Source organism: Simochromis diagramma, unplaced genomic scaffold (assembly GCF_900408965.1).
Source record: "Simochromis diagramma unplaced genomic scaffold, fSimDia1.1 OVJJ01000603.1, whole genome shotgun sequence".
Classification (NCBI taxonomy): domain Eukaryota; kingdom Metazoa; phylum Chordata; class Actinopteri; order Cichliformes; family Cichlidae; genus Simochromis; species Simochromis diagramma.
Window position 1 is genome coordinate 6,302,862 of NW_024387414.1, and position 24,811 is coordinate 6,327,672.

The 24,811-nt window shown below is 39.1% G+C and overlaps 1 protein-coding gene across 2 annotated transcripts in view; it reads left to right on the forward strand.

Moving 5' to 3' along the window:
• Window positions 1–24,811, forward strand: part of ntrk3b (neurotrophic tyrosine kinase, receptor, type 3b) — a 219,926-nt gene that overhangs the window by 41,467 nt on the left and 153,648 nt on the right. For both annotated transcript variants that reach the window (XM_040011809.1, XM_040011810.1), the window contains exon 3: window positions 1,291–1,362. In XM_040011809.1, coding sequence (XP_039867743.1) covers window positions 1,291–1,362 — 72 coding nt within the window. The remainder of the gene's footprint in view (window positions 1–1,290; window positions 1,363–24,811) is intronic.

A 24,811-nucleotide genomic window follows, 5' to 3' on the forward strand; every position in this document is an offset into this window, starting at 1 on the left:
ATCATACTATCTCAAAATTCTTTTCTTCATACTTTGAGCCACAAATCACCACTTCAGTGACACACGTGCAAACCCAGCTTTCCAGTTGTATTTCTGTGTATGCAGGTTAATGGAGATATTATTAAATTAATGTTAAATGTATTTCTAGTTACATTTGCCTTTTGATAGTGACACCCCAAAATTTACTTTGTAGAAACCTTTAGATCAAACTTTATCTCATTTACAGATTTCCATTCTGCAAGAAATATGTAATCAGTTTTAGATAATATCTTGTTTGCATATTTAAACCTAGATTCTTTTCTGAATGTATTTAATACAAAACATCATTTTCACCTAAGCAATCGACTGGGGAAGTTTCCTGGTGATATCCATTAGGCAAATGTTTACCCCATTCACCTGTAATGTCTCCATTTAATTCACTGCTGTTTAAGGAGATAATTGTGTTGAGTATAAATGCCTTTGCTCCAGTCATTACTGCTGGGAGGACAAAAGCAAAAGCAGTACAGTCATCTGTGTATATGGTTGTGCTAATTTAATGGATATGAAATAGAAGTCGAAATATTGCTGTTCATTTTTTGTGAGGGAATCTATTTGTAAGGAATTCCCCTAAACTCTTTGAAGGACCCTTTGAGGTCCCAGAGCCCCTCTTTGGGAACTTGTGGGCAATGAATCACCGCATCCTCGCCAAACACCACAGAGGCATGATCAAGCTTGTAGAAGGTAATTGGCGCCAACAGCTGGTTGTAATCAGCACACAGCGTTATGAGGCGCTCACTGAAGACGTCAGTGACGTCTTTGGAAAGAGACATCTGTGATTACAAGATTAGAAGTCATTACCATTGTAGCCCAGAACAGTGGTTTCCAAACTGGGACGCTGGGAATTCTTGGAGTCGTCGTGAAGAATCCACTGGGTCCGCAGCAAAATGAGTATTAGTTTAATTTGACTGTTAACACAAGGAGGGAATGCATGTTCTAACCAGAGGTTTCAGTCATTTCAAAGTAAAGACACACAAGTTCACAAATCTTTCATCAAATGGCGCATCAAAGTGAATTTTCATTTGGCTGTCAGCTCTGCGGGGTGTGCCAGAATACAGATAAATGTTTAAATATGAAAAACTGGAAAAGCTAGAACCCTTCTTGTTACAGTGCACTGCTGTGGTAAAACAAATATGCAAAATGACTTGAAATGGACTGCATACAGTCGCATGTGAGCATACTAGGAAAAAACAAATGTCTTTTTTCGCAGGTTTCCACACAGTCTGATCTGTATTTGATCTCTTTTCATTTCAGAACTATCATGAATTGTAACCTGAAGTCTATCCAGCCTCGAGCGTTTGCTCAGAACCCGCACCTAAGCACCATGTGAGTAAACACTCCATCTTTGAGACCATGTTTCCTGTGCCATGAAAAGATTTATTATGTTATGTGACGTTTGACAGCTTGTAGTCGGCTGTATGGCTGTAGATGACTTAGTGTTAAACAGCAGATGATGCAATTGATAGAGGTTGGCTTCAGGAAAATTGTGGCATTGCCATTACTGTCGCAACTGCTGCACATCTTAAATGAGACATCCATTATTTGCTTTGGATAATTGGATTCCTATCTGCCCCGGGTTCTTTGTGCTTCGGTAGAGCAGCATGCCGAAGACGCAGTTCCATTTAGTCTGCACTCGCCAAATGGACAATTTGTCCAGGAGGCCGAGCATCAGAGAGCTGGGCAAAGAGCAAAGTAATTTCTTTAACAAAGGCTGATGTGTCACCATATGACAGCCTGTTATTCCCCAATTTTCCAGGAGTAAACACGTTGAGGAACTCACTCACAGTATTTTACCTGAACACGCTGCCATTTGCAATTTCCAGTCATCGACTGATAGGCAGCTTGGTCTCTTTTCTACTGCAGATGACTGCTGTTAGGCTTAAATCTGTGTGTGTGGGAGAGAGAGAGAGACAGCAAGTAGCAGTTCATAATATGGAAACTAAAAATGCAGCATTTTTCATTTGAGAACTTAATCATACCTGTTACTGAGGCGGAAAAATACTGGTTGGACTATGCTGTCATACAAGCTGACTTTTTGGCATCTGAGTATGTGTGTGAGTTCCTGGGTGCACACACTTTTGTCTTTTTAGTGTGTGGACTGCTTTAAAAAATGTTGACATTACTGGTGTCTTTATCTAGTTAGGTGTTTGGTTGAGCTAATCGAGCCCATCAACGTTTAATGAAAGTTATTTAAATCCTGCCTTCGCTTTAATTTTCTTTCGAGAAGATGGATTTGCTTACACAAGACCGAAAACAAATAAATGATTGTAACCTTCTCACCTCTTCCTCCATTTCTCCCGCTAAAAATAATTGCTGTGCAGTGGTACGGGACTAAAAAAAGATAGAAGAGGTGTAGAACACATAAAAGAAGAACAGGTGAATGAATATTCATGCTTCTTTCCCTTTTATTCTCACTTATGGTGTAATATAAATAAATGAGTGTGAGGTTCAGACCCACAGTGATAATTAAGATGCAAACAATTTGAGCTAACATCAAAATCTCACCAGAGATGTGTTAATTAATGTGTGTCTTGAAAAAGCCTGTCCCAAATATATTTTGAAATTCTATTACGTTTCCAATCCAACAATCTATAAAATGCTGTTTGACAAGTTTTTAAAAAGAAACCCAAAAAAGCAAGTGTTGATCATGTTATTTTAGCCTCCGGTACATTCCTACTGTTCCTACATGGAGGCATTTGGATTGCAACCACTGAACACCCCCACTTCAGGCAGTCCATGACAGGCCTCTATTGTGCTCTTGTTAATGCAGGTGGACAGTTGCTAGGTGACTCTGAGGATGATGATGTCAAAGAAGATTAATTATTATGCCTGTGCTTAGCCTCAGAAGACCGACCTCATTGATGTCTGTGTCAGACAGGTCTGCTCAAAGCCCAAGCCATCAGACACTCAACTGGTTGCTGCTTTGTGAGGAGAATTGAAGCTATTGTCTTCATCACATGTTCAGGCCAAAACAGGCTCAATTAGTCACAGCGAAGATATCATTAATCCCATGCGCTATAAATGTGATGACTGTAATTAAAACCCACCCTAGTTATGTTCTCTTTTCAATCAGTATTCTCCTGCTCTGTTTTTGAAGACGTGTAGCGTCCATTATTTTGCATGTATTACAGTATGTCTTGGTGAAAACGAGCACATCAATACAAAGAGGTGGGATCGTGTTTACTTTTTTAACCGTACCAAATCCAAACAAGATACACGATAGAAGTGACATGGGTTGCACCGGTTTAGTACCTTTGCTTCACAGCAAGATGGTTCTTGCTTCAAACCCACTGGCTGGCTAGGGCTAGGGAGTTTCTATGCTCTCTCCTTGTGCCTGTGTGGGTTCTCCCTCTTCCCATAGTCCTAAGACATGCATGTTAGGTTAAGTGAGCGTGAATGTGAGCGTGAATGATGCTTCTTGGTCTAAGCCTTGTGAAACCGGCGACATGTCCAGAGCATACCTTACCTATCGCCCAATGACAGCTGAGATAAGCTCTAGCTTGTACAATTTAGTTGATCATGAATTGTAAAAGTGCTTCACAAAACAGATGGAAAAAACAGAAATAACAGAAATTGAAGGAATTGATAGCACAGTGGATATATCTGCTGAAGTGGATCCTCCAAACATTCCCATGTGTAGCGAAGTTATAAACTAGCTTATTATGTGCATTTATAACAGATCAGCGCATCAAACACCTTCCACATTTGCTTTGACTTAGTAAGGTCTGATACCTGTGGCTTTAAAAAGAAGTCTGTATGTATAATAAATCATCTTAGTACTCCCTTGATTTTTGACCTATGTAAACACATTTTCTTATGAGTTTTTGTGTCAAATTCTAATTTAATGGTTCATTTAATAAACATGTCTTGTTTTTAACAAATGGTTACATCTAGATTAAAATCAGCAATAAAGCAGGGTACTTTAGGACAGGGCTACTTTGTAGTTGACAAGACACTGCTGTATGAGCATGCAGTGTCTTATATGAAGTGAAAAATGCTGCTGAAAACACCCCACAGCAACAGCATCTTTATAACAGCTAGTAAAAGTATAATACAGCTTTAAACCATGCTGGTCTGAACTGTGTCCACCTCTTTCAGTAGAAATGAATTTAGCTATATTTAAAATCCTTTCCTGTGGCATTGTTTATTTTCCTAACAGCACTTGTCAAAGCATCAGTGTTGTCATCGTGAGGTGACCTCTGTGGGCCCTCTATATTTTATGTGAGCCCAAAATAAACCTAATTACAATATACCATAGCCTGTGAGAGTGCTTTATTCTCATCAGTGGGATTCTGCAATTCATAGCAGAGGTCCAAGAGATTTTATCCATGAGCAACCAATGCATTCAGTAGCCCTGCAGATTACTGATGTGTCCTTGGGCAACACATGCAGTCCTTAATTTCTGCTAAGACGATTAAGACGAGCGCTTCAACTGAGCGACATGTAGGTAAATATAAACTGTGCAAGGCTCCAGAATGTGATTAACTCTCCAGTATTAAATATGTGTAACATCGACAAATATTTGTGCAGCACTTTGAATTAATGTGCTTACAAGACATAAACATGAAATCAACAAACTGTCATAACATTTACATTTTAAACATCAAGCTGATGCTGGAAAATTTTACAAGTAGTGGTACAGTTAAAAAACAACAACAAAAAAAAAAGATTTCCAATTGAACATTGCATAAGTAAACTAAGTGTGACCCAAAAATTATACAGCATGGCGGGGTGGTGATGAGACAAAATATTTAATCAATGTATTACTGACACTTACAGTGCTTAACAAATTTAACCACCTGCCGTAAAAACAAGACAGAAGAAAAATATAGAAATAAAATATAGGAAAACTATAGAAAAACTAGAAATCTATAAAAACTAAAAGTGATATTATTTATTAGGAAAGTTCAAACTTGTGAGTCAGAAATGAATCAAGCATAACAGTCAAACACTAAAACATGTTTTTTCTGTTCATCACTGTAAATAAATAACTAATATGGCATCTTAATCAAAACATAATAATGTGCTTTACTATTTTTTTTTCTTTTAAAAAAACACTATATTTGAAAAATTAATAGATAACAATTAGGGGATAACAATAATAATTATATATCACAATATATCATATCATAATATGATTTTGATTAAAGTGCTTGGGCATATGATGGGTTAACCATTACAGAAACATTAAAAAAAATGATTTTAGTAATTACCAGTACTGTTAATTGCAGCTGTAGCATAAACCTTACACTGAGTAGTGATCTTGCGTTTCCACTCTGTGGTCTTGAACACTACTTCGCAGGCAGAAAGGCTTCTATCGTCACAGATACAGCCTTAAATTGGTTTAAATCGTATCTCTTCAGCTGCACTCAATTCATTTAACTCAAATTTCAAAACCCGCTCAATTCTAATTACTCCTGGAGTGCCCCAGGGATCTGCCCTGGGGCCTCTTTTATTTATCATCTATATACTTTATCTTGGTCATGTCATAGATAAATTAATTCTTACTTTCCATTGTTGTGCTGATGGTATCCAGCTCTACCTGTCTACTAAACCTACTACCACTATCACACCTGCTCTCATCTTCTCAAATAGCCTTATCGATAAAACGGTAGTTCTCCTCATTGGCATCAAATCCAACTTGTCTAAATGTAACAGTTTTTCACTCCCCATTGCCATCCTTGCTCACACCTTGGTTATGTCCAACACTGACTACTGTAACTCTCTTCTTATTGGTCGTCCTCTCCTATTGTTATTTATTTAATTCTTTCTTTGTTTGGTGAGTGAAACTTTTAAGCAAGCCTCATATTCTAGCCTCTGAGGTCAGTGAGGTCAGATTTATGATTACACCTTCCTTCATCTTAAAATAAACTATCTTCTGTTTTCCAGAAAATACAGTGGCTTGCAAAAGTATTCGGCCCCCTTGAACTTTTCCACATTTTGTCACATTACAGTCACAAACATGAATCAATTTTATTGGAATTCCAGGTGAAAGTCCAACACAAAGTGGTGCACACGTGAGAAGTGGAACGAAAATCATACATGATTCCAAACATTTTTTTACAAATAAATAACTGCAAAGTGGGGTGTGCGTAATTATTCAGCCCCCTTTGGTCTGAGTGCAGTCAGTTGCCCATAGACATTGCCTGATGAGTGCTAATGACTAAATAGAGTGCACCTGTGTGTAATCTAATGTCAGTACAAATGCAGCTGCTCTGTGACGGCCTCAGAGGTTGTCTAAGAGAATATTGGGAGCAACAACACCATGAAGTCCAAAGAACACACCAGACAGCTCAGGGATAAAGTTATTGAGAAATTTAAAGCAGGCTTAGGCTACAAAAAGATTTCCCAAGCCTTGAACATCCCACGGAGCACTGTTCAAGCAATCATTCAGAAATGGAAGGAGTATGGCACAACTGTAAACCTACCAAGACAAGGCCGTCCACCTAAACTCACAGGCCGAACAAGGAGAGCGCTGATCAGAAATGCAGCCAAGGGGCCCATGGTGACTCTGGACGAGCTGCAGAGATCTACAGCTCAGGTGGGGGGATCTGTCCATAGGACAACTATTAGTCGTGCACTGCACAAAGTTGGCCTTTATGGAAGAGTTGCAAGAAGAAAGCCATTGTTAACAGAAAACCATAAGAAGTCCCGTTTGCAGTTTGCCACAAGCCATGTGGGGGACACAGCAAACATGTGGAAGAAGCTGCTCTGGTCAGATGAGACCAAAATGGAACTTTGTGGCCTAAATGCAAAACGCTATGTGTGGCGGAAAATTAACACTGCACATCAGTCTGAACACACCATCCCCACTGTCAAATATGGTGGTGGCAGCATCATGCTCTGGGGGTGCTTCTCTTCAGCAGGGACAGGGAAGCTGGTCAGAGTTAATGGGAAGATGGATGGAGACAAATACAGGGCAATCTTGGAAGAAAACCTCTTGGAGTCTGCAAAAGACTTGAGACTGGGGCGGAGGTTCACTTTCCAGCAGGACAACGACCCTAAACATAAAGCCAGGGCAACAATGGAATGGTTTAAAACAAAACATATCCATGTGTTAGAATGGCCCAGTCAAAGTCCAGATCTAAATCCAATCGAGAATCTGTGGCAAGATCTGAAAACTGCTGTTCACAAACGCTGTCCATCTAATCTGACTGAGCTGGAGCTGTTTTGCAAAGAAGAATGGGCAAAGATTTCAGTCTTGACCAATCGGTCATTCTGTCAATGAATGGAAAGTAATTGCTGCCATCCGAAAGTGGATAACATTTTAGGCTGGCTTTTGAGTTGTCAATGAACAACCTCCACTCATCTGCATCATACTCACAACCTATTGCTCTCAAAAGATTTTCATAATCCCCACTATAGACAAAGTCATCATCAATTTCAAAGAATGGAATAAGATCCTTCTCACGATGCCTATAAAAAGAAAATTTAGATGCTAGAGCAAGGAGGTTTTTCCTCGCTGAGGCTAGACCCAAGCGACTCAGTTGCTTCCTTTGGCAGGTCAAAATCTCGTACTAAATCATTTAGCTCTGACAGATGAGGTACTAGAAGACAACTTTTTCAAATCTTCATCACTTTGCATCTGGAGACAAAACATCATCATACTCATCTCACTCCTCATCTAAGCCAGTAACAATGGGAGGTGGTATTTTATTTAAATGTGTTACTGGTCTCATTGCTGATGGCAGGTTAGGGTAAGTAAAAGATTATTTGGTTTTGGAATGGTATCCAGAAATATTGACTAAATAGAAGTAGCAGTCATCAAAGTGTTTCAGTGGCTCCCTTTATTCCATTGGAATATGAAACCCAAGCTTTTGAGTTCGGCTTGTCTTGGTCGACCACAAATATGCCAAGCAAAAAAAAAAAGGCTGCAAAAAAACCATCTGGATCACACTTGCAAGTGCTAATAGTGAAACATGCTATGTGCAAAATAGAACAAAATAGATATTATTGTTGAAATCAGCAAACCAACATTAGGGACAAGAGTAATCAAGTGTTAAATTTCATATAGCAAATGTGATTTAGGGCAGTGGAGGAAATCACACATCAGCATCACCTGATAAGGATTTTAAAGTTCCTTTTGCAAAGGATTTTTAGGTTGTAATCCTGCAAAATGACTCACTGGTTGTGCTGGTGCATTTGGAACAAAAAACAGCAGGGATGCTTCTTGAAGTTGCAGTAAAAGTAGAACAGAAGATGATCAAACTAATCAGCATTCTACACCAACAGCACAACCTCTCGTTTAAAGTGGCTAGATTGTTTTGTTTTGATGGTGATCTGACAGATGTTAAAGTACCACCCATGAGTGTAACATCAGTTTTTAAAGCTGACCAGACAGGACTTCTGTCATTAGTGGATGAGAGAGGACATGGACCAGAATGCGATTTTGCTAATTGTTCAACTGTGTGCACTTAGAGGACTTCAGCACTTCAGTGTGCAACGCTGTTGTATTAAATGCTTGTAAGTATTCTTTCTGTCATATGGCAAAAGCAAAACCATAGGAACTATAAAGGAACAAATACACCAAAACAGTTTTAAAATATTTACATTTTTTATTAGGCTTCTTTGATTATTATATAAAAACAATAAAACCATTCTCCAGTTTATTCACTTAAAGTCACAGTTCTTAGGTGGTTGCTTCAGCTTAGAAAATAGGCCTTAAACATGAATGCGTGTTAGTCTGCTACTTTTGGAACGGCAATACTCCTACCAGCACATCTAACTTTATTTACTATGTTCTGATATTTCAAACTTAGAAACAAAAGCAATAATAAAGGAGTAACAGAATGCATTAATAATTTATGGGCACTTTGTTAACTTGTGGCTATGGTTTGCATACAATATTACTATATGCAGTTTTTATTAGTCAATATTCAAGTTGAGGTATACAGTTCTGTAATTTCTAAAGGCTTTGAGTGTAATGGGCTTTTTCCCAGAAGGTCAGTGTCCGATTTGAGAAGTCTCAGCCCAGTCGGTTCAGGAAAATGTGCTGATTGTGCAAATTATTGGAACAAGTTTCTATTTTATTTAGATAAACATAAAAACTTTCCTCTGGTGAAGCAGTTTAAGAATATCTCTATGGGATATCTGTCTTCAAAAAGACAACTCATCAAGTAAACATATTACTGTGTTTGTCTCAGTGGCACCAGTGACGCAGCAGCAAATCCCATCTCACCAATTGTTGTGGCTGGAGAAACTCATGTAACAGCCTCAATCCTCTTAAGTACCACAAAGGGACATTAAAGGAACAATCAGTAATATTTTGCACTGTTGTTGTAGATAATGACAATTTCCGGTGCCAGCAAGTCAACGGTTATCAATGCCTGCTGATATTCTGAGCTTCATAAACAAGCAGTCACATCTTGACTCCATATTTCATCACATGCATGTCCAGCATTTGCTCCCCTGATGACCCTTGACGTGTGTTACCACACTTAGCTCAGTTTCATTCACCAATGTATGGATAAATATGCAACAACCATACACCAAAAGAAGTTAATTTGCTTGGCAGTTTCTCCTCTTAATTTTACACCACATAGGATTGTTTTAATGTTTCTAGGCAGCCACTTATTCTATAAATAATGTATGAATGACACATTATCACATTATCATAGCTGACTTTTTATTCATCTTCTGCTTCACTTCACGCCATGAACAATACTCACCTGTAACCGCAGCTTTTGAGTGTGTCAGTAAATACTGTAAAATGATTAAAATGAACTTTCTTCTTCTGGTTTGTGACCCCTTGGTAACCACTGTTTGCTAGAGAAAACTGTGTATTCCCTAACCTGTTAACAAGTGCTTTGCAGGAGGTTCCAACAGCAGCGCACAACTTTTACTTTAAAAGCAAACATTCTCGACTTTGACAAAATGCACAATTTTCCCTATTGACTGGAGATCCCCTAGGAAACATGATACATGGTGACCTGTGTAACTGATGCTTTAGTCAGAAGCATTAGGCTAATGAAGAATGCTTGCTTGCATGTGTTGTAGTTTTCATAACATATATGACACTTAGCTAAAAAAAAATCCATGGGCCTGTTGTTGAGGGTGACATGTACTGCAGAATATACAGTTAAACAACAAGAGGAAAATATTCCACATAGTCTTGGGTTTATTTGAAATGGATACACTGGTTATGTCTGTTGTGATTGCTGCAGTGGCCTGTATTAGTTTTAGAAAAATAAATAAATTTGAGTAGTCAGAGTAGGCATGCTATGTCACTAACATGGCTGTTCTTCATGAAACACAAGGATTATGGTTACTTCCTTTCCTTTTAGTGCATTTGTGTTTAATGGGCTTGGCTGATATAGTAGGAAAAAAACAGGCTTCTGAAATATACTGCTCACTGACATTATCAAATGGCATATTCAAAAGTAAATTGAAAGAAAGGATAAAAATAAAAGATACAAAAGATATAGTATATGATACAGTATAGTATAATATAAATCAATGTATAAACAAGTACAGACAGGTTTAAATCAGGAAGCATGAATAATTAAATGATAAAATAATAATGCTAAATTCCTTGTTTTGTTTTCTGGTTAAAAACAAATGATTTACTGGCTAGCCAGAGTTGTTGTTTTAATGCATATTTTATGCCTATTTTATATGAGCTGACAGTTTTTGAAGGCGATAGGAATTTAGGAGGCTTGTTTCACAGCTTAGCTTAGTTTTGATCCTGTGAACACTAACCAAACCTGTTCCAGATAACCCAAGGGGTCTGAATGGTTCAAAAAGACTGTTCAGTGCTTTATAAACAAGTAATAGGATTTTAAAATCCATCCTTTGACACACAAGAAGTTAATGCGGTGATTTAAGATCTGGTCTAGCTAGGCCACTCTATTGGTGTTGGTGAAGACTTGCAACAACATTGTGTTTTTTTGTGCTTTTATCTCTGGCCAGCTAAAGATAAAAGTGCAAACACATTTTTACATCCCTTGTTTAGAGAGACATCCTTTACCTCTTGTTATTTTTTATGGTGATGAAATAGGCATTGATGTGCTTTCAGTGAAAAAAATAAAAACTAAATGGTTTATACTTTATAATTTGGATAATATCCCATCCATTTGAATAATCTACAAACCTGGTGATGATCGGCTCATTGAACAGAAATCAGTTAACTCCCCAGTGCCTGGTCTGTTTATTTCAAGCACAATTAAAAGTTAAAACAGTCACACTCACTATTGTGTTAAATGAATTAGTAACAGAAAAGCAGGGTGTCTGGGAATTTACTCTAACTAGGAACCCTAAAAGTCCCCTTCAACAACTCCTTTGTGAGTCTTCAAAACACATAAAGTGATATAAAATGATTGTGCAGGTCGTAGACCTCACTGACTATACTGTGTAAGGACTTGTCAGAAAGCAAACTCCCCAGAGCTTTCTGTGGAAACACTCCACATTACACAAGAATATCAACAGTGCACTTTTAGATATTAAAAAAGTGAAAAATAATAAATCACAACGCTAAAGAATTTTTAAAGCAGTTCCCTGGACAATAGATTAATAAAAATGGTTTAATTTGGATATTTTGACATATTTTACCACTTTTAGCTCAAATATTACAATTATTCAATATTTTTTCTATATCTATTCAATATGAATTACTAACAGATATGCTTTGTGGTGTTATTTGCATTCTACTTCAAACAGAATCAGATATATAGAAAATTATGGCATAGCTGAATAAAGGATACACCTAACTAAGTGTACAAAATCACTTAAACAGACTTTAGTCTTCAATGTCCACACTTACTTCAGAGGCACATGAGGGAATTAATTCCATAGGTTCTGTGTATATGCTGTGAGATTTACCCTGCTTTTAAAACTAATGACAATTTTTCATTGTCTTTCTCAGGTAGTGTGACCAAAGCAATGAAGCAATGTGAGGAAACGTCTCATAACTCAGATATTCAAAACTTATATAAACGTAAAATTTGCAAGTGAATCAGGGCCTCTACTGTATGAGTAATGTTGTTAGAGTGCTTTATTGCCTCTTTGGCTCACTTAACATATCAAGTAGCCCAGCAGAAACTCTGCAGTGAAGCAAGGTGATTGAAAACTACTTTTACTGAAGCCACAAATCACTGTGGAGCTTGATGCTTGATCGAGACCCCGTGACATCACATTAGCTCACCATCCGTCCATCCATCCATCCATCCATCCATCCATCCATCCATCCACCTCTTCCAGCTGTCAAAGGATGAGAGACAGTGTACACAAATACACTGTTAACCCCTCTCGCTTAACAAGAAACAAACTTGTCCACGATTTTTTGGTTACTACACATTCTTCAGTGGTAGCAACCAGAGATGGCCAGTAACGCGTTACCTGTAACGCGTTACCTGTAACGCGTTACTGTAATCCGATTACTTTTTTCAAGTAACGAGTAAAGTAAGGGATTACTATTGCAAAAATGGTAATTAGATTACCGTTACTTTCCCGTAAGCACGCTGCGTTACTGCGTTACTAAAACCGTGATTTTTTTTTTTGCAAGAATGTCTGATGACAGTGCCGTAAGCGAGTGCGACCTTCATGACAACAGCTGTGTGCAGATCAACAATGGATAATATATCGAGTGCCGGAGACAGTATGAGCGTCCAGCGTTTAAAGCGTGGAAGTACTGACCTTACTTTGAGTTTGATTCCATAAAAAGTGACAAAAACATTAGCGTCTGTTGTGCGTGGGAAGAAAACTTCTTTTTACAGCGAAAAAAAACCCCTAAACTTCCAAGCAAGCACCGAGTGCGCTACGAAGTAATGGGAAATTCACAGAAACCTACGCCTACCCAACTCCTGCTTTACAGGTGAAAATAGAGCAACAGGGCCGCTAGTCTTTGATTTTATTTATTTTCTGCTGTGTTTTACTTGCATCTAGTGCGTGTAAACACAAAAAAATATTTTATTTTATGTGCTGGAATGTGCAGACGCTTTAATCTCCTTCAGAATGTTCTTTTCTGAGTTACATTACATTGCAAAGCGGTCACAGTGAAGGACATCATTTGGTGCCATGCAGTTATATTTTAAAGAAGGTAATTCCGTTAACACAAAATGTCAGTGGGACTGTACCGTGTTAGCGTTGTTATTTTTAAATCGTAGTTGTTTATTGCCCGCGATAGCTCATTCCACCCACTTCCACACTTGCACATTTCGAAGTGCCAAAAAACTGGTGATGTGACCCTGCTTTACTTGTACCCAGAATAGAAACACCACTTTTTCTTCTGCTGAACTGGACCAGTTGTACTTGCTGCATGTTTGTGGTTTGACCTGAATGTCAGAGGACACTGATTAAGAGTATATGCAGTGATCAGCTACAACATTAAAACCATTAATAGGTGATGTGTTGTTACAATCCAGTATTCTTTTGGGGAAAACGTGGGTCCTGGCATTCTTCTTCAATGAGAACTGACACATATGCCCTTCCCTTTCCAATAGCACAGTGTGCTCTGCTGCAGTGTAGAAACTTCTCAGGAATGGCCCAAGATGTTGAACTTGCCTAATGTGATTAAAGATATGCTTTGTGAGCAAATCACAGAAGGCCCCAAATTGCAACCCGCAGGATCCACAGTATCCTATGGCAGTATCCTGGTGCCAGACACAATAGGACATCCAGAGGTCTTGTGCTTCCATGCCTTGATGAGCAAGAGGAGCTTTTGTAGCATGAGGGTGACCTGCACATTATCAGGCAGGTGAATGATTATCCTGTTGGAGAAGCCTTTAATGAAGCACTGTGTTATTGTTGAAGCCTTCCTCCTTAAAACAAAAATGTTTAGCATTTTTTATCAAACCTCTGTTATTAGCTTTGTTATAGTATACTGAACATGCGTATTTTTCCCTTGTCAACAATAATTCTTGACTGAAAAATGTTCTGAATCTTTACTAAATATGAACATGTTGTTTTTGTTATTTATTACTTTGTTTTCCAGCAAAACACAAAACACAAGTCATGAAGCAGTTATGGGTTAAACTGTGCTAACTGAACACTTATTAGGATGATTAAGACAGATAATGAATGGATTTTACCCTAGCAACATTGGCTCTACAAACGGCCCACACAGCAACACGCTGTGTAGGAGTTGGTGTTATGCAATGGTCACACTACAAAGTGACATTCGCTTTTCGCCTTCTCAAGAGAGCCCTCTGATCACTCTGATTTCATTGAAGTCACTTGATTTAGCTGTGAAATTAAGCTGAAAAGTCCTGGCGTCTTTTGTATCAGTTCTAAAGTATCTCCAATCAAAATTATTACTTGCTATTGTGAACACATAATAGTCTAATCATCAAATATAATGTAATCTACAAAACCAGTTTTCTCATGCTCACATTTCATACCTTTAGCTATAAATCTTGGGCAGGATATGCCAAGATTGGCAGAAGGAACAAAACTCTGTCCTCCTTCTTTGAACTGCTCCCTTTAGGGGCTGCCAGGGCAGATCATAACCCTATCTCTAGCATCGTCATTTATCTCACACCAGTCCTCTGCATGCTCTCCTTGTCCGCAGTTAAAAACAACAAAAAAACAAAACACCTAGTAGCGTTTTTAAAGCTCACAAAATCCATTCTGCATTTCTTGCCCAGGAGCCCCTTGAGGTTGCTCAGTGAGCTGTAGAGTTGGTGCTGGGTGCATTTTTTTCTGTTTGCCTTTATTCATGCTAAGACAAGCTAACTGGCTGCTGGCTTTGGCTCCATATTGACTGTACATAAATAAAACTGCTATTCATGCTGTCATTTCATTTCAAGAAACCAAATAAGCTCATGTCCTAAAATAATGCACTTTTCCTTTCAAATTTGTCACCTAGGTGTAAAACAAGGAAGCCATAATCTGTACTGCTAATTAATACTCTAAAACAATAGCTGGCTACTAGTTAGGTGAACACCCATGAGTGTCATTCCAGCAGCTGTTCTTTTTGGTCCCTCTATGTGTGTGGGTGTGAATAACCTACGACTTTCATCTTACGCATGTTTATCCTGCACACTTAGCACCAGGTGGAAATGAAGGCAATCAGGAAAGGTGCCACTACAAGGTCTTGGGTTTTCAAATCATCGCTGCCACTGCTGAGTCTAGTTTTCTCTTTGATGCTGCTGGTCAGCCAGGCATTGCACGCCATGCTTGTCCACACCTGTGTCAAATTAAAGGTCAGCGTCTGGATAGGGAGGCGACTCTTCTCTTTATTCCAGTGCAGTCAAGGGAGAGGCCCGGTAAATCTGGAGGGAACGTTGTCACCTGGGAGTTGGAAAGGTCACTCCCCACAGGGAGAGGGAAGTGGAGAGACTCTCTCTCATTAAATCTTCTTGGCTATGTCTTTTTTTCCCCCCTAAATGTCACTTTCATACTCGGGTCATCTGGCCAGCTAGCCTGAGACCACCTTTAATTAGAAGTCTGATTATTCTCTGTTTATTTTGTCAAGGCTTTTAAACTCTCTGCTTTCTCTTCAACATTCCTTAAAATAGACTTCCTTTGCTTCCTCCGTGTCTTTTAGAAAGAGTTACTTGTTCAGGTTTTTCAGCTAGCTTGTTCACCTCAGGCGGTGGCTGAGTTAGATGAAATGATTACCCAGATGACACCTGCAGTCTCTGTTGTATTGTGCCTGGCTCCTCCATGGACTTATAGAGGGGTGATCTGAAAGTTACAAATGAATGCTAAACCATGAGTCACTGTCTGTGTCAAGCAGCTTTACATTCACACTCAAGGCAGTTAGCCACCGCTCTTACCAAGAGAAAGCTGGTGGGCTTCAGTGCAACACTGGAGGTCATTGTGACTAAACGTGGTGCTGTCATGACTCATATGCTGTTGAAGGGATTGAGCTTGTGACCTTTTTTAGTGAGGTGAGTTCTGCAGCCATAATGCTAGAATGACTAGACAGGTGAATTTTGAAATATGCATGGAATCTGTGCCTTTTAGCTGGTCTCCAAGCCAAGAAAAGATGCTTTACACATGTCAGATTTGTGTAAGGAAAGTTGCTGATGAAAGGTAAACTATCATTTATCTTGTCATTTGGAAACCTGAACATAGTGATGAAAGGTATGAGGAAGTATTGAGATGGATTTTCTCTTAATGTACACAAATACTTCAATAGAGACACCAAGTTGTACTGGAGAGCTCACAGGGTGAGTTTATGTATGTAACAGTATGAATCTCAAGTGGGGTGCTGTGAAGAAGCGGCTTCCATGCTGAGCGCATGTTTGCAAAAAAAACAAATTAGTTCTCTGGTAAAGCTAGTGATGGCTTTAGATGGGTTATTAACAAGTAATGCACCTGCTATTGCAGCAGCTGTTTCGATCTGTCGCTGAGTCTCTGTCACTGGAGCATGTCATTTCATTCGTTTTCAGTGATTATTGAACAAAGCCTCATTATGCCATTTTATGATAAAACAGCTTTTGTATTCTAAAGAAGGAAAACGTTTGAAGAAGGTAGCTACAGTTGCTGCAATTACAGTGTATTAGTATGTTTTGCAATGCATTTTATATCCCTTATTTATTCAAGTAAAATTATTGTTGAGATTAAAAGTCTTTTTTTTTTTTTTTTTCAAGAGTCACAGACTAGAAAAGAATTAAAATGCATCTCCGTTGATTGCTACTACAATAAGAAATCTACTACTCTTCTCCCATGTGATACGTTTAAATAACCGTTCAGCCGTGTTTGCAAAGCTGTAAAAGTGAGTTCAGGATTGCGGGATACTTTAAATGTTTTGCTTCTGTGGGAGTGATCATATGACTTTTGATCCTTTAAGAAATGTAGAACTGCTGTTTTACTGTCCTTTTTCAATTTAGCATCACTCTAGAGGAGGAGTTCCTCCTACACTCAGGCTGAACCTTTTGAAGGCTAACACTGTTCATTCTAGCGGGCTTTCATTTCCATCAGGATATGTATGCATTATTAAGTTGGGTGTGTGAAACATATGCACCGGATGCACATGCTTTTATTGTACTGCACTGCAGAACTCATCCTTGAATCAACAGTAATTTAGAAAAGATCCCTCTCTAACGGACCCTGTCCACTGTGCTCTGTGTGGGCGAGTTTCTGCTTTCCGAGTGTGTTAAATTGGAAGTTGGCGTTGCTCTGTGGGTAAAAGTTGCGTGGACCTGATTTCCTCCCACAGGCCGCCCTGCCGCTTCACTCTGCCAGGGCTGACGCCATGTGACTGTTGGAGATAACTAATGGGGAGGTGAAGAGTACTTCAGGATCTCCCTCTAACAGTAGACTTCATAGTAGACCACCCCCGCCATTTGTCAAAACCTCACCACCCACAATGCACCACATGAAATCACTCTCCAGTGTGGACATGTTGTTGCTTTGCCTGTGGGTGAACTGAACTGGTGTTTGATAATGTTGGTTGCCTGGATCTCTGGTTGGTAATTGTCAGTGGGGGTAATGGATTTTTCCAATAGAAAACTTGGGGACTTTTCAAGAAAACAAATTGCAAACTCAGTGTCAGAAACCCACACATTAGATTCGCCAACTAAACAGGGCATATAGCAAGGCTTATTTCCCAAATGTGGAGGTTAGAGAGAGCAAACAAGCAGTTCAAATTGAATCAGCACATTCATAAATTCATACCGAGTTCAAATTTACATTCCATCCTCATGCTCTGGTGCTCGGATGTGTGTGTGTGTGTGTGTGTGTGTGTGTGTGTGTGTGTGTGTGTGTGTGTGTGTGTCTAATCTCACTGTAAACACAAACACGGAGGCTTACCACCCTCTGATAGTGGTGTCATGGAGCATGGTATCTGCTGGCTGTGTGGGCTGCAGGGAGAAATGCTCCACTGCTCACCTACCAACTGTCTGCTATGGCTTGACCAGTGGGATGCTTGCTGGTTGTGAATGGAGTTCATGCTTTAGGTCTATAGTGAGTACATTTATAGTCTCTATAGAAGAAGCTTCGCAACAGGCAGAGATTGCACTGAGCTTAGACATACACAGCTCAGAGTGCAACATGGTGTTGTCTGAAATAGGAAGTGTTGTTCTACTCCAACCAGCAGTGCCGTGTGGTTCAGCCGGTTAGAAGGTTAGAAGGTCAGGTATTTTGCTCACTGCTAGCAAACCAACTGAGGAAATCAAATCCAGCAATTAAATAATAAATTCATTTGGATTACTAAAAAGCTTTGCTTGTTGTTCTCCAAAAAGGGTTAAAAAACAAACACAAAACAACTGTATGTCACTGAGCTATACTGAGAAAACTTCATTATGAGTCCTTAATACTTAATACTTACTAGAGATTTAATCTTTAAGGTATTTAAAATCTATCTTTACTTTGAGTATCAAGAGCAGTTTAGAAGTTGACTTGTTAGTCTTTCAGTATTTCTTTATTCTTTGCATCTGAATGTTTTGCAGTAAGTTTTCCTTTTTGTGCACATAGTTTTTCTATTCCCTTCTTTTCATTAAGACATTGTCACTATTTGTTTCATGGCTATTCCAGACAGAATAGGCGTGAAACAAATAGAAACATGGTTACAGGGTTGCAGTTTGCCAGTCACACAGTAGACCAGCTTTTTTCACTCTCACGGACACCTTAATTCACCAAATAAATATATTGCAGTAGATACGAAATAAGCGATTCAGATCACAAATTCTCAGGAAAGTCGAGTTCTATGACAAGCAACTAAGGGCTATACATCCCCATGGATCAGTTGGACTTTGAATGTTTTAATCACAGAAGTCACCACCCCCATTAGAAAATAATAGACATCTGATGGATTTCACTTCTTGGAGATGGAAACTATACCAAACTATCTACCATCTCTTATATAGGTTTACAACTAAAGCCACTATGACCTCATCTGTTTCTACTTTATTGTATTTACATCTCTGAATAAATATCTAATGATGATTAGATGATCTCCAAAACAAGAAAAATAAGAAATTAAAACCTAAATGACTTGCATGTTTTGTTTTCTTTAGGTCTTTTTTGAATCTTATTACTTCCTGTTAGTTCAAAATCATTTAATGCATCTTTAAGGCAGATACCTATCATTGTGTGTTTAAGTGCATGTGTGTGTGTGTGTGTGTGTGTGTGTTTTCAGAGTCCTAATTACTTTCTTTGCTTCACTCCATCAACGTCTGGACAAATTGATGTGGGGTGATGCATGACTGTGAAATGCCCCGGCATATTTTGCATGCAATAATCCATTGCTCATAAAGCATTGTTCTCTGATTTGACAGATGGTCATTTGACACTAAATCAGACTTTGATACGAGATCACAGGGCCGTGTTAGTGACAGAGAATCACAGAAAGAGGAAATGTGATCAAAAACAGACAGGAGACAGAAAAACTGGCTTAAACCAAGCCTGAAAGCTGAGTGAAAAAGAGAGAAATTGGGTGTGAAAGAAGGCAGTAGATGGAAAGAGAGATTTTGAAAGAGAAACTGTAGATAACGACAGGGAGACAGAAGAAGAGATGGAGAAATTATGCATGAAAGCACTACTAAGGGACAAGGAGCTCTTCACCTCGAGGCCCATCCAGAGAGACATAGTAGCCAGACTGTGCGGGAGACTTTACATCCATAATCACAGCACTCTCACAGAGTCTAATGCTTTATGACGGCTGTGCTGGTCCTGAGATGGCAGCGGGTGGTTGTGGGTCGTGGTGAGCCACAGGAATAATGGCTTGAGTTAATCTGAAATACACGACATTTAGACTGGGCGCTCTCCATGTCAGCTGATGTGACTGGATCGATAGAATTTCTAACGCCACACTTTTTCCTACCTTAAACTCAGACCTCCCACCAACACTCCACTGTTCCCCCATCTTGCTGTTTTTCTGATGTCGCTTTTGATCTCTTGTGTGTTGAACAACCAGAGGGGTTAAAAAAATGACCAAGCTGTCAGAGGAGCTAAAAATACTTGCTTTCATCTCTGTAAAGTGGTGGTTTTAGGTGGTGTGCTAGAGCTTGTGTACGGCCCTGCGTTCTCTCAGCCAAGGATCTGGAGTCCCTTCAAGTCACGGGGCAGGGGTCGAACATGCAGTGTCATCATGCTCCACTCTCACAGTGTTGGCTTGATGGGTGTCTGTCAGCGCCTGAGACTAAAAGCTGAAGCAGTAGTCGCGGCAGCAGCAGCTCTTCTCAGAGGCAGCCAAATCCCACAGGCCAGATGAAGCTCTGATTCCTGAGGCAGCAGTTTGCCCCAGCCTCCCTCCTCAGCTCACTCCCAACCACTTCCATCCCCCCACATCACTCACCACTCACTCAGCAACCCGTGCACTGACAGACAGTCGTCTGGCTGGGGCCTGACATTCGGTGTACACAGCGCCAAGCCCTCCGACACAGGAGCTGTCAGTCAAACGACACTGGCAGGGAACCCTTGGATGTGTTTGGACAAGAGGATGAGGATTTCAGCAGTGCAGATAGCTATTTGCCATGCCGTCGGGGTGGGGGTTGGAGTTGGGGGCCAGGGCTGAGGCTTTCTCCCCAGCCTTGTGGCTTCACTACATGGCCTCTGGATGGAGCCTCCGGCCTCTTATATGCCACTGCGGTGCAGTGCCGTGACAGTGTGGCAGTGGCAGTGGGCTGATTTCACAGTGACGGAGACAGATAGCGGAGACTGACTTTGATAATGTGAAAAAGGAAATAAGCTTTTTTTTTTTCTTCTGTGTATCCAGGGAGGCTGATAAGATTGCTGCTCTGAGTGCTGGAGTTACAGTCTGGTTCCATCTCCACAGCTCTCTGCTTAAGAAGATTCACATAATCATAGATTTCAGTTTTAATAACACTTTGTAGGGAAAACATCATTTTTGTTTTCGAAATGCAATCATGAATAACAGCTGCAATCTATGAGCATGGTTTTGGCCCAAATCGTCTTATTTGTGCTCAGCTTGAGCGACGCATTGTTTTTAAGTCAAACTTTGAAAGAGTGTAATGTCAAAGCACTCGACAGCTACTGTTAATTTCAGGGGCTACAATGGCAACTTTTGCCATTAATTCACTCAGCTGTAGTTAATTTATGCTCATTCTGTGATTTGGCAAAACAACATAAACAAAACTGTTTGACTGTTTACTGGCTAATATTCTTTCTGCATCAAGTATCTGAGCTGTTATATTTAGTCAAGTATGGTTTCCTGATAAAAGAAACACTGTTTATCATCATAATCTGAATCTGCAGCTACCACACAAATCTTTTAAGTGTTTCTGTGAACTGGACCTAACATGCTGTTACAATGGTAGATGCTCATAATTAACATGGCCATAGCTGGAAATAATCAGGTCAGCATATGCACAATTAATCCCCATAAGTCATCTATTCTGCTCTTGGGTCTGGTTGATATCAACAGGTCATCTCAGGCCACATGTGTTCATTTCAGGCAAACTATAATGGAAGCGCTAAAGCTACTATCATTTCCCACAATAAGAAGGTGATAATTGTCATTTTTAACCAAGAGATCTCTTTCAAAGATAAATTAATTTCCAACCAAGAACCAGAGATTCTGATTTTTCATGTCGGGTCAGTTTATTTTAAGAACAGAGGCAGTGAGTCAGTGCTAGCTAGGTGAGGGTAAGCCAATCAGATAAAAAGTGAGATTGTATGAAGGAAGGCCTTAAAAAAGACTAAAATGACATGTTCAAATCAAATCAAAATTTATTTATATAGCACATTTAAAAACAACAATGTCGATCAAAGTGCTTCACAAATTAGGAAATAAATAAAACAAGACAAATTTGCCAAACAGCAACACAAGACAAGACAAACTTAGAAGCCAGCCGAATGATAGACAAACTAACTTAAGTCAGAGCCAAGGTAAAAAGATGAGTCTTTAAGCAAAATTTAAAGGACTGAATAGACTCAGAAGTGCGAATGGCAATGGGGAGATTGTTCCATAGTCTAGGTGCTGCGAGCCTGGACCTAGGTTGCATTAAGAGCATCTGGTTTGAAGATCTCAGTGCTTTTTTTTAGGATTGTACAAATGGAGAAGTTCTGTTAAATAGCTAGGCGCGGTATTGTTTAAGATTTTATAAGTGAGTAAAAGAATTTTAAAATCAATGCGAAATTTCACAGGAAGCTAGTATCCATTGGATGAAGTGAGGAGCTGCATCAAGGGTCAATAAAAGATAAATAAGAATGATTTTAATTGTAAATCATGGATGCCCAGTCTAGTGCCAGAATAAAAAATGTGGAGCTGTAAATGAGTATAATAACCTACCAACAGTTATTATTAATATTATAAACTATGTATCTACTTTAAATACATGTAATCCCACTGTGTTGATGTTTGATGCAGTTGCACCAAATTATATTAAGACATTACATTAGTTGTGTACTTATAAAATAAAAGATAAGAGAACCTTTATTAGTCGCAAACGTGGGAAATTTGTTTTATATAAAAATAAATAATAAAAATAAAAGCAAGACAATGCCATGATGCATTCTCAATAATCTAAGAAAGAAAGTTAGAGGGCTAATTGTGTTTGTCTCGCTTTTACCACAGAGTTGATTCTGCTCATCTGGACGCAACGTTTTCGGTTAGAGAAGCATTTCATCACGCATCCAAGTGACTTCTTCAGTCTTGAGACTAAAGAAGTCACTTGGGGGGAATGATGAAACGTGATGAAACGTTTCTCCCGCTGAAAACTCTGTGTCCAGAGGTACCGAATGAACTTTGTGGTAAAAGCGAGACAAACACAATTAGCCCAGAGAGATCAACATCATTAATTTATGTCAACAGAGTGTCAGCTTATCCGGTTTCCATTTCCAGTACATTCGATTTTATTTAAATATCTGTAAAGCTGGTTAGACAAATTCCAATAAGGCATTTTCAAATATCATAGAGCAACATCACTGCAATGTGAGCGAGTAAAATGCTTGAGATGGCCAACTACAGTGTATATATATTTGAGGTTCAGATCCCATCTACAGTGATGAGACTGCTAGAGTGAGTGATAATTTTCAGAGGTGCTAACTCCCTGCCTCTCTCCAAATGTCTAAAAGACTCTGAAGTGATGTTAGCAATCACAGCTTAAGACTCGCTGAACCCTCTGATAATCACTAGAGCCTTCTCTCATAAATGTCAGCATGAGCGTAGTGTGCTGCACACACTCACAATGTGCTGTCATTATCACTGTCCACATTTTAATTTCATTTCCTTTACTTGTGATTTCTGCTCTTTTTACATCCACTTTCTGGTGGTGGGTGTGTTCCCTGTTCACATTTAGCGCTGATCTAGATTTACACACTCAATTAAAAAAAAAAAAAAAAAAAAATTATAGTTAATGCTCTGACAATAAAAGTCATTGTGATTCCGAGCTGATTTGATTAATTCAGTTAATCTGCAATTAGTATTTTATATTTATTTCTATTTTACTGGATAATGCAAGTGTGACTGTCAATCAGTTATTCATTTGTTCAGAAAATCACAGTCCCATGTCAGATTTTTCATTTAGTTTATATTAATCGAATAGGAAAACAATAACAAATTTGATATGAAGTAGGATTGGGATTTTTTCCCATATTTTTTTTGCTACAGGAGGTGTCACTCTTGCTGGCCATTAGGCAGAATTAGAATGAAGGCGTAAAGCTTTCACACTTCCTGCATTTTTTCAGACCCAGAAGACCCCGCAGAGTAATCTGGCATTTGTTTCAGCACATTTTATTAGTGTATTGAATTCACATTCACATTGTAAAGCTGGTGTATCTACTAAATACACTTATATGCATTGTGTAATTAATTGCCATTGCCACAAAATGCATTTCACACAGAGATGTTTCTGCAGCTTTCCCATGTCATTATGAAGGAATCTGAGCAAACCACATCCAGGAGACAGCAGTGCTCTGAGTGGACCTGTACAATACTGATTCAGGATTTATTTGAAGATCTTGTGTTAAAGGTTTTATATGTAATAAACACATTTATCAAATGCTCAGAAGTTGGGGCACATCTGTGGTTTGGGTCTGTCTGTTCAAACCTGAGTTGTTTTCTGATACAAATCAATTTGATGCCACGTTGTTTTAACTGAACTGTGCAAATTTGTTTGTAATGTTCATGCATGTGTGTGTTATTTGGCAGCTGCAGATAACCTCAGTCAAAACTAAAGTGTGAGGAGTCTAATGTACCTGCTCCTCTCAGCAAACTCCATCCTTGTTGGGGTTTTGATATTCGACCAAATTTTCCAGGTGCAGGTTTAATGCAAACCATTCAGCTCTGGCTGTAATTAAATCTGTTCTGCTAATGATCCAATTAAGTGAGAATAAGTTAAAGAAAGGCTATGGCACTTTAATTAAGTCATGTCAGCGGAGAGTAAAACATTGGCATAGCCTTCCCCGGCTTCACAGTTGGCTTACTGGCTATCTGGCGAGGATTGCTCTGGCCTCTGGTTTGAATGGTGTTCTTGTGTGATTATATACTCCAGCTTCACAGTGCCTCCTGCACAGCTTGAGGCCTCTTGCTTCTCTGCTCTTTCTACTAATCCTATAGATGCTCAATACTTAATCCTTTTTTCTTTTTCTTTTTTTTTTAACTTTCCACCCCAAGCAAAAGATGCTAAGAAAAGCAAAGCATAGCATAGCATGATATATGGATCAGTAGGTCACTGAATCATGTGATTCAGGTGTGTTGACCCAAGGTGAGATCTAAAACCTGCAGGGACACCGGCCCTCGTGGACTGAGATTGCCCACCCCTGGACTAGATGGATTTATATTTCAAGTGTGCATTTCTACTTGTTCAAAGCAGATTTACTAGTTTTATTAAAAAAGCAATGAAAATATATGCAGCATTAGTGGAGTTTTATGCAATTTTAAATTCATAGTTACCAGAGGATGAATTCCAATTGCTTGGGGATCCCTTTG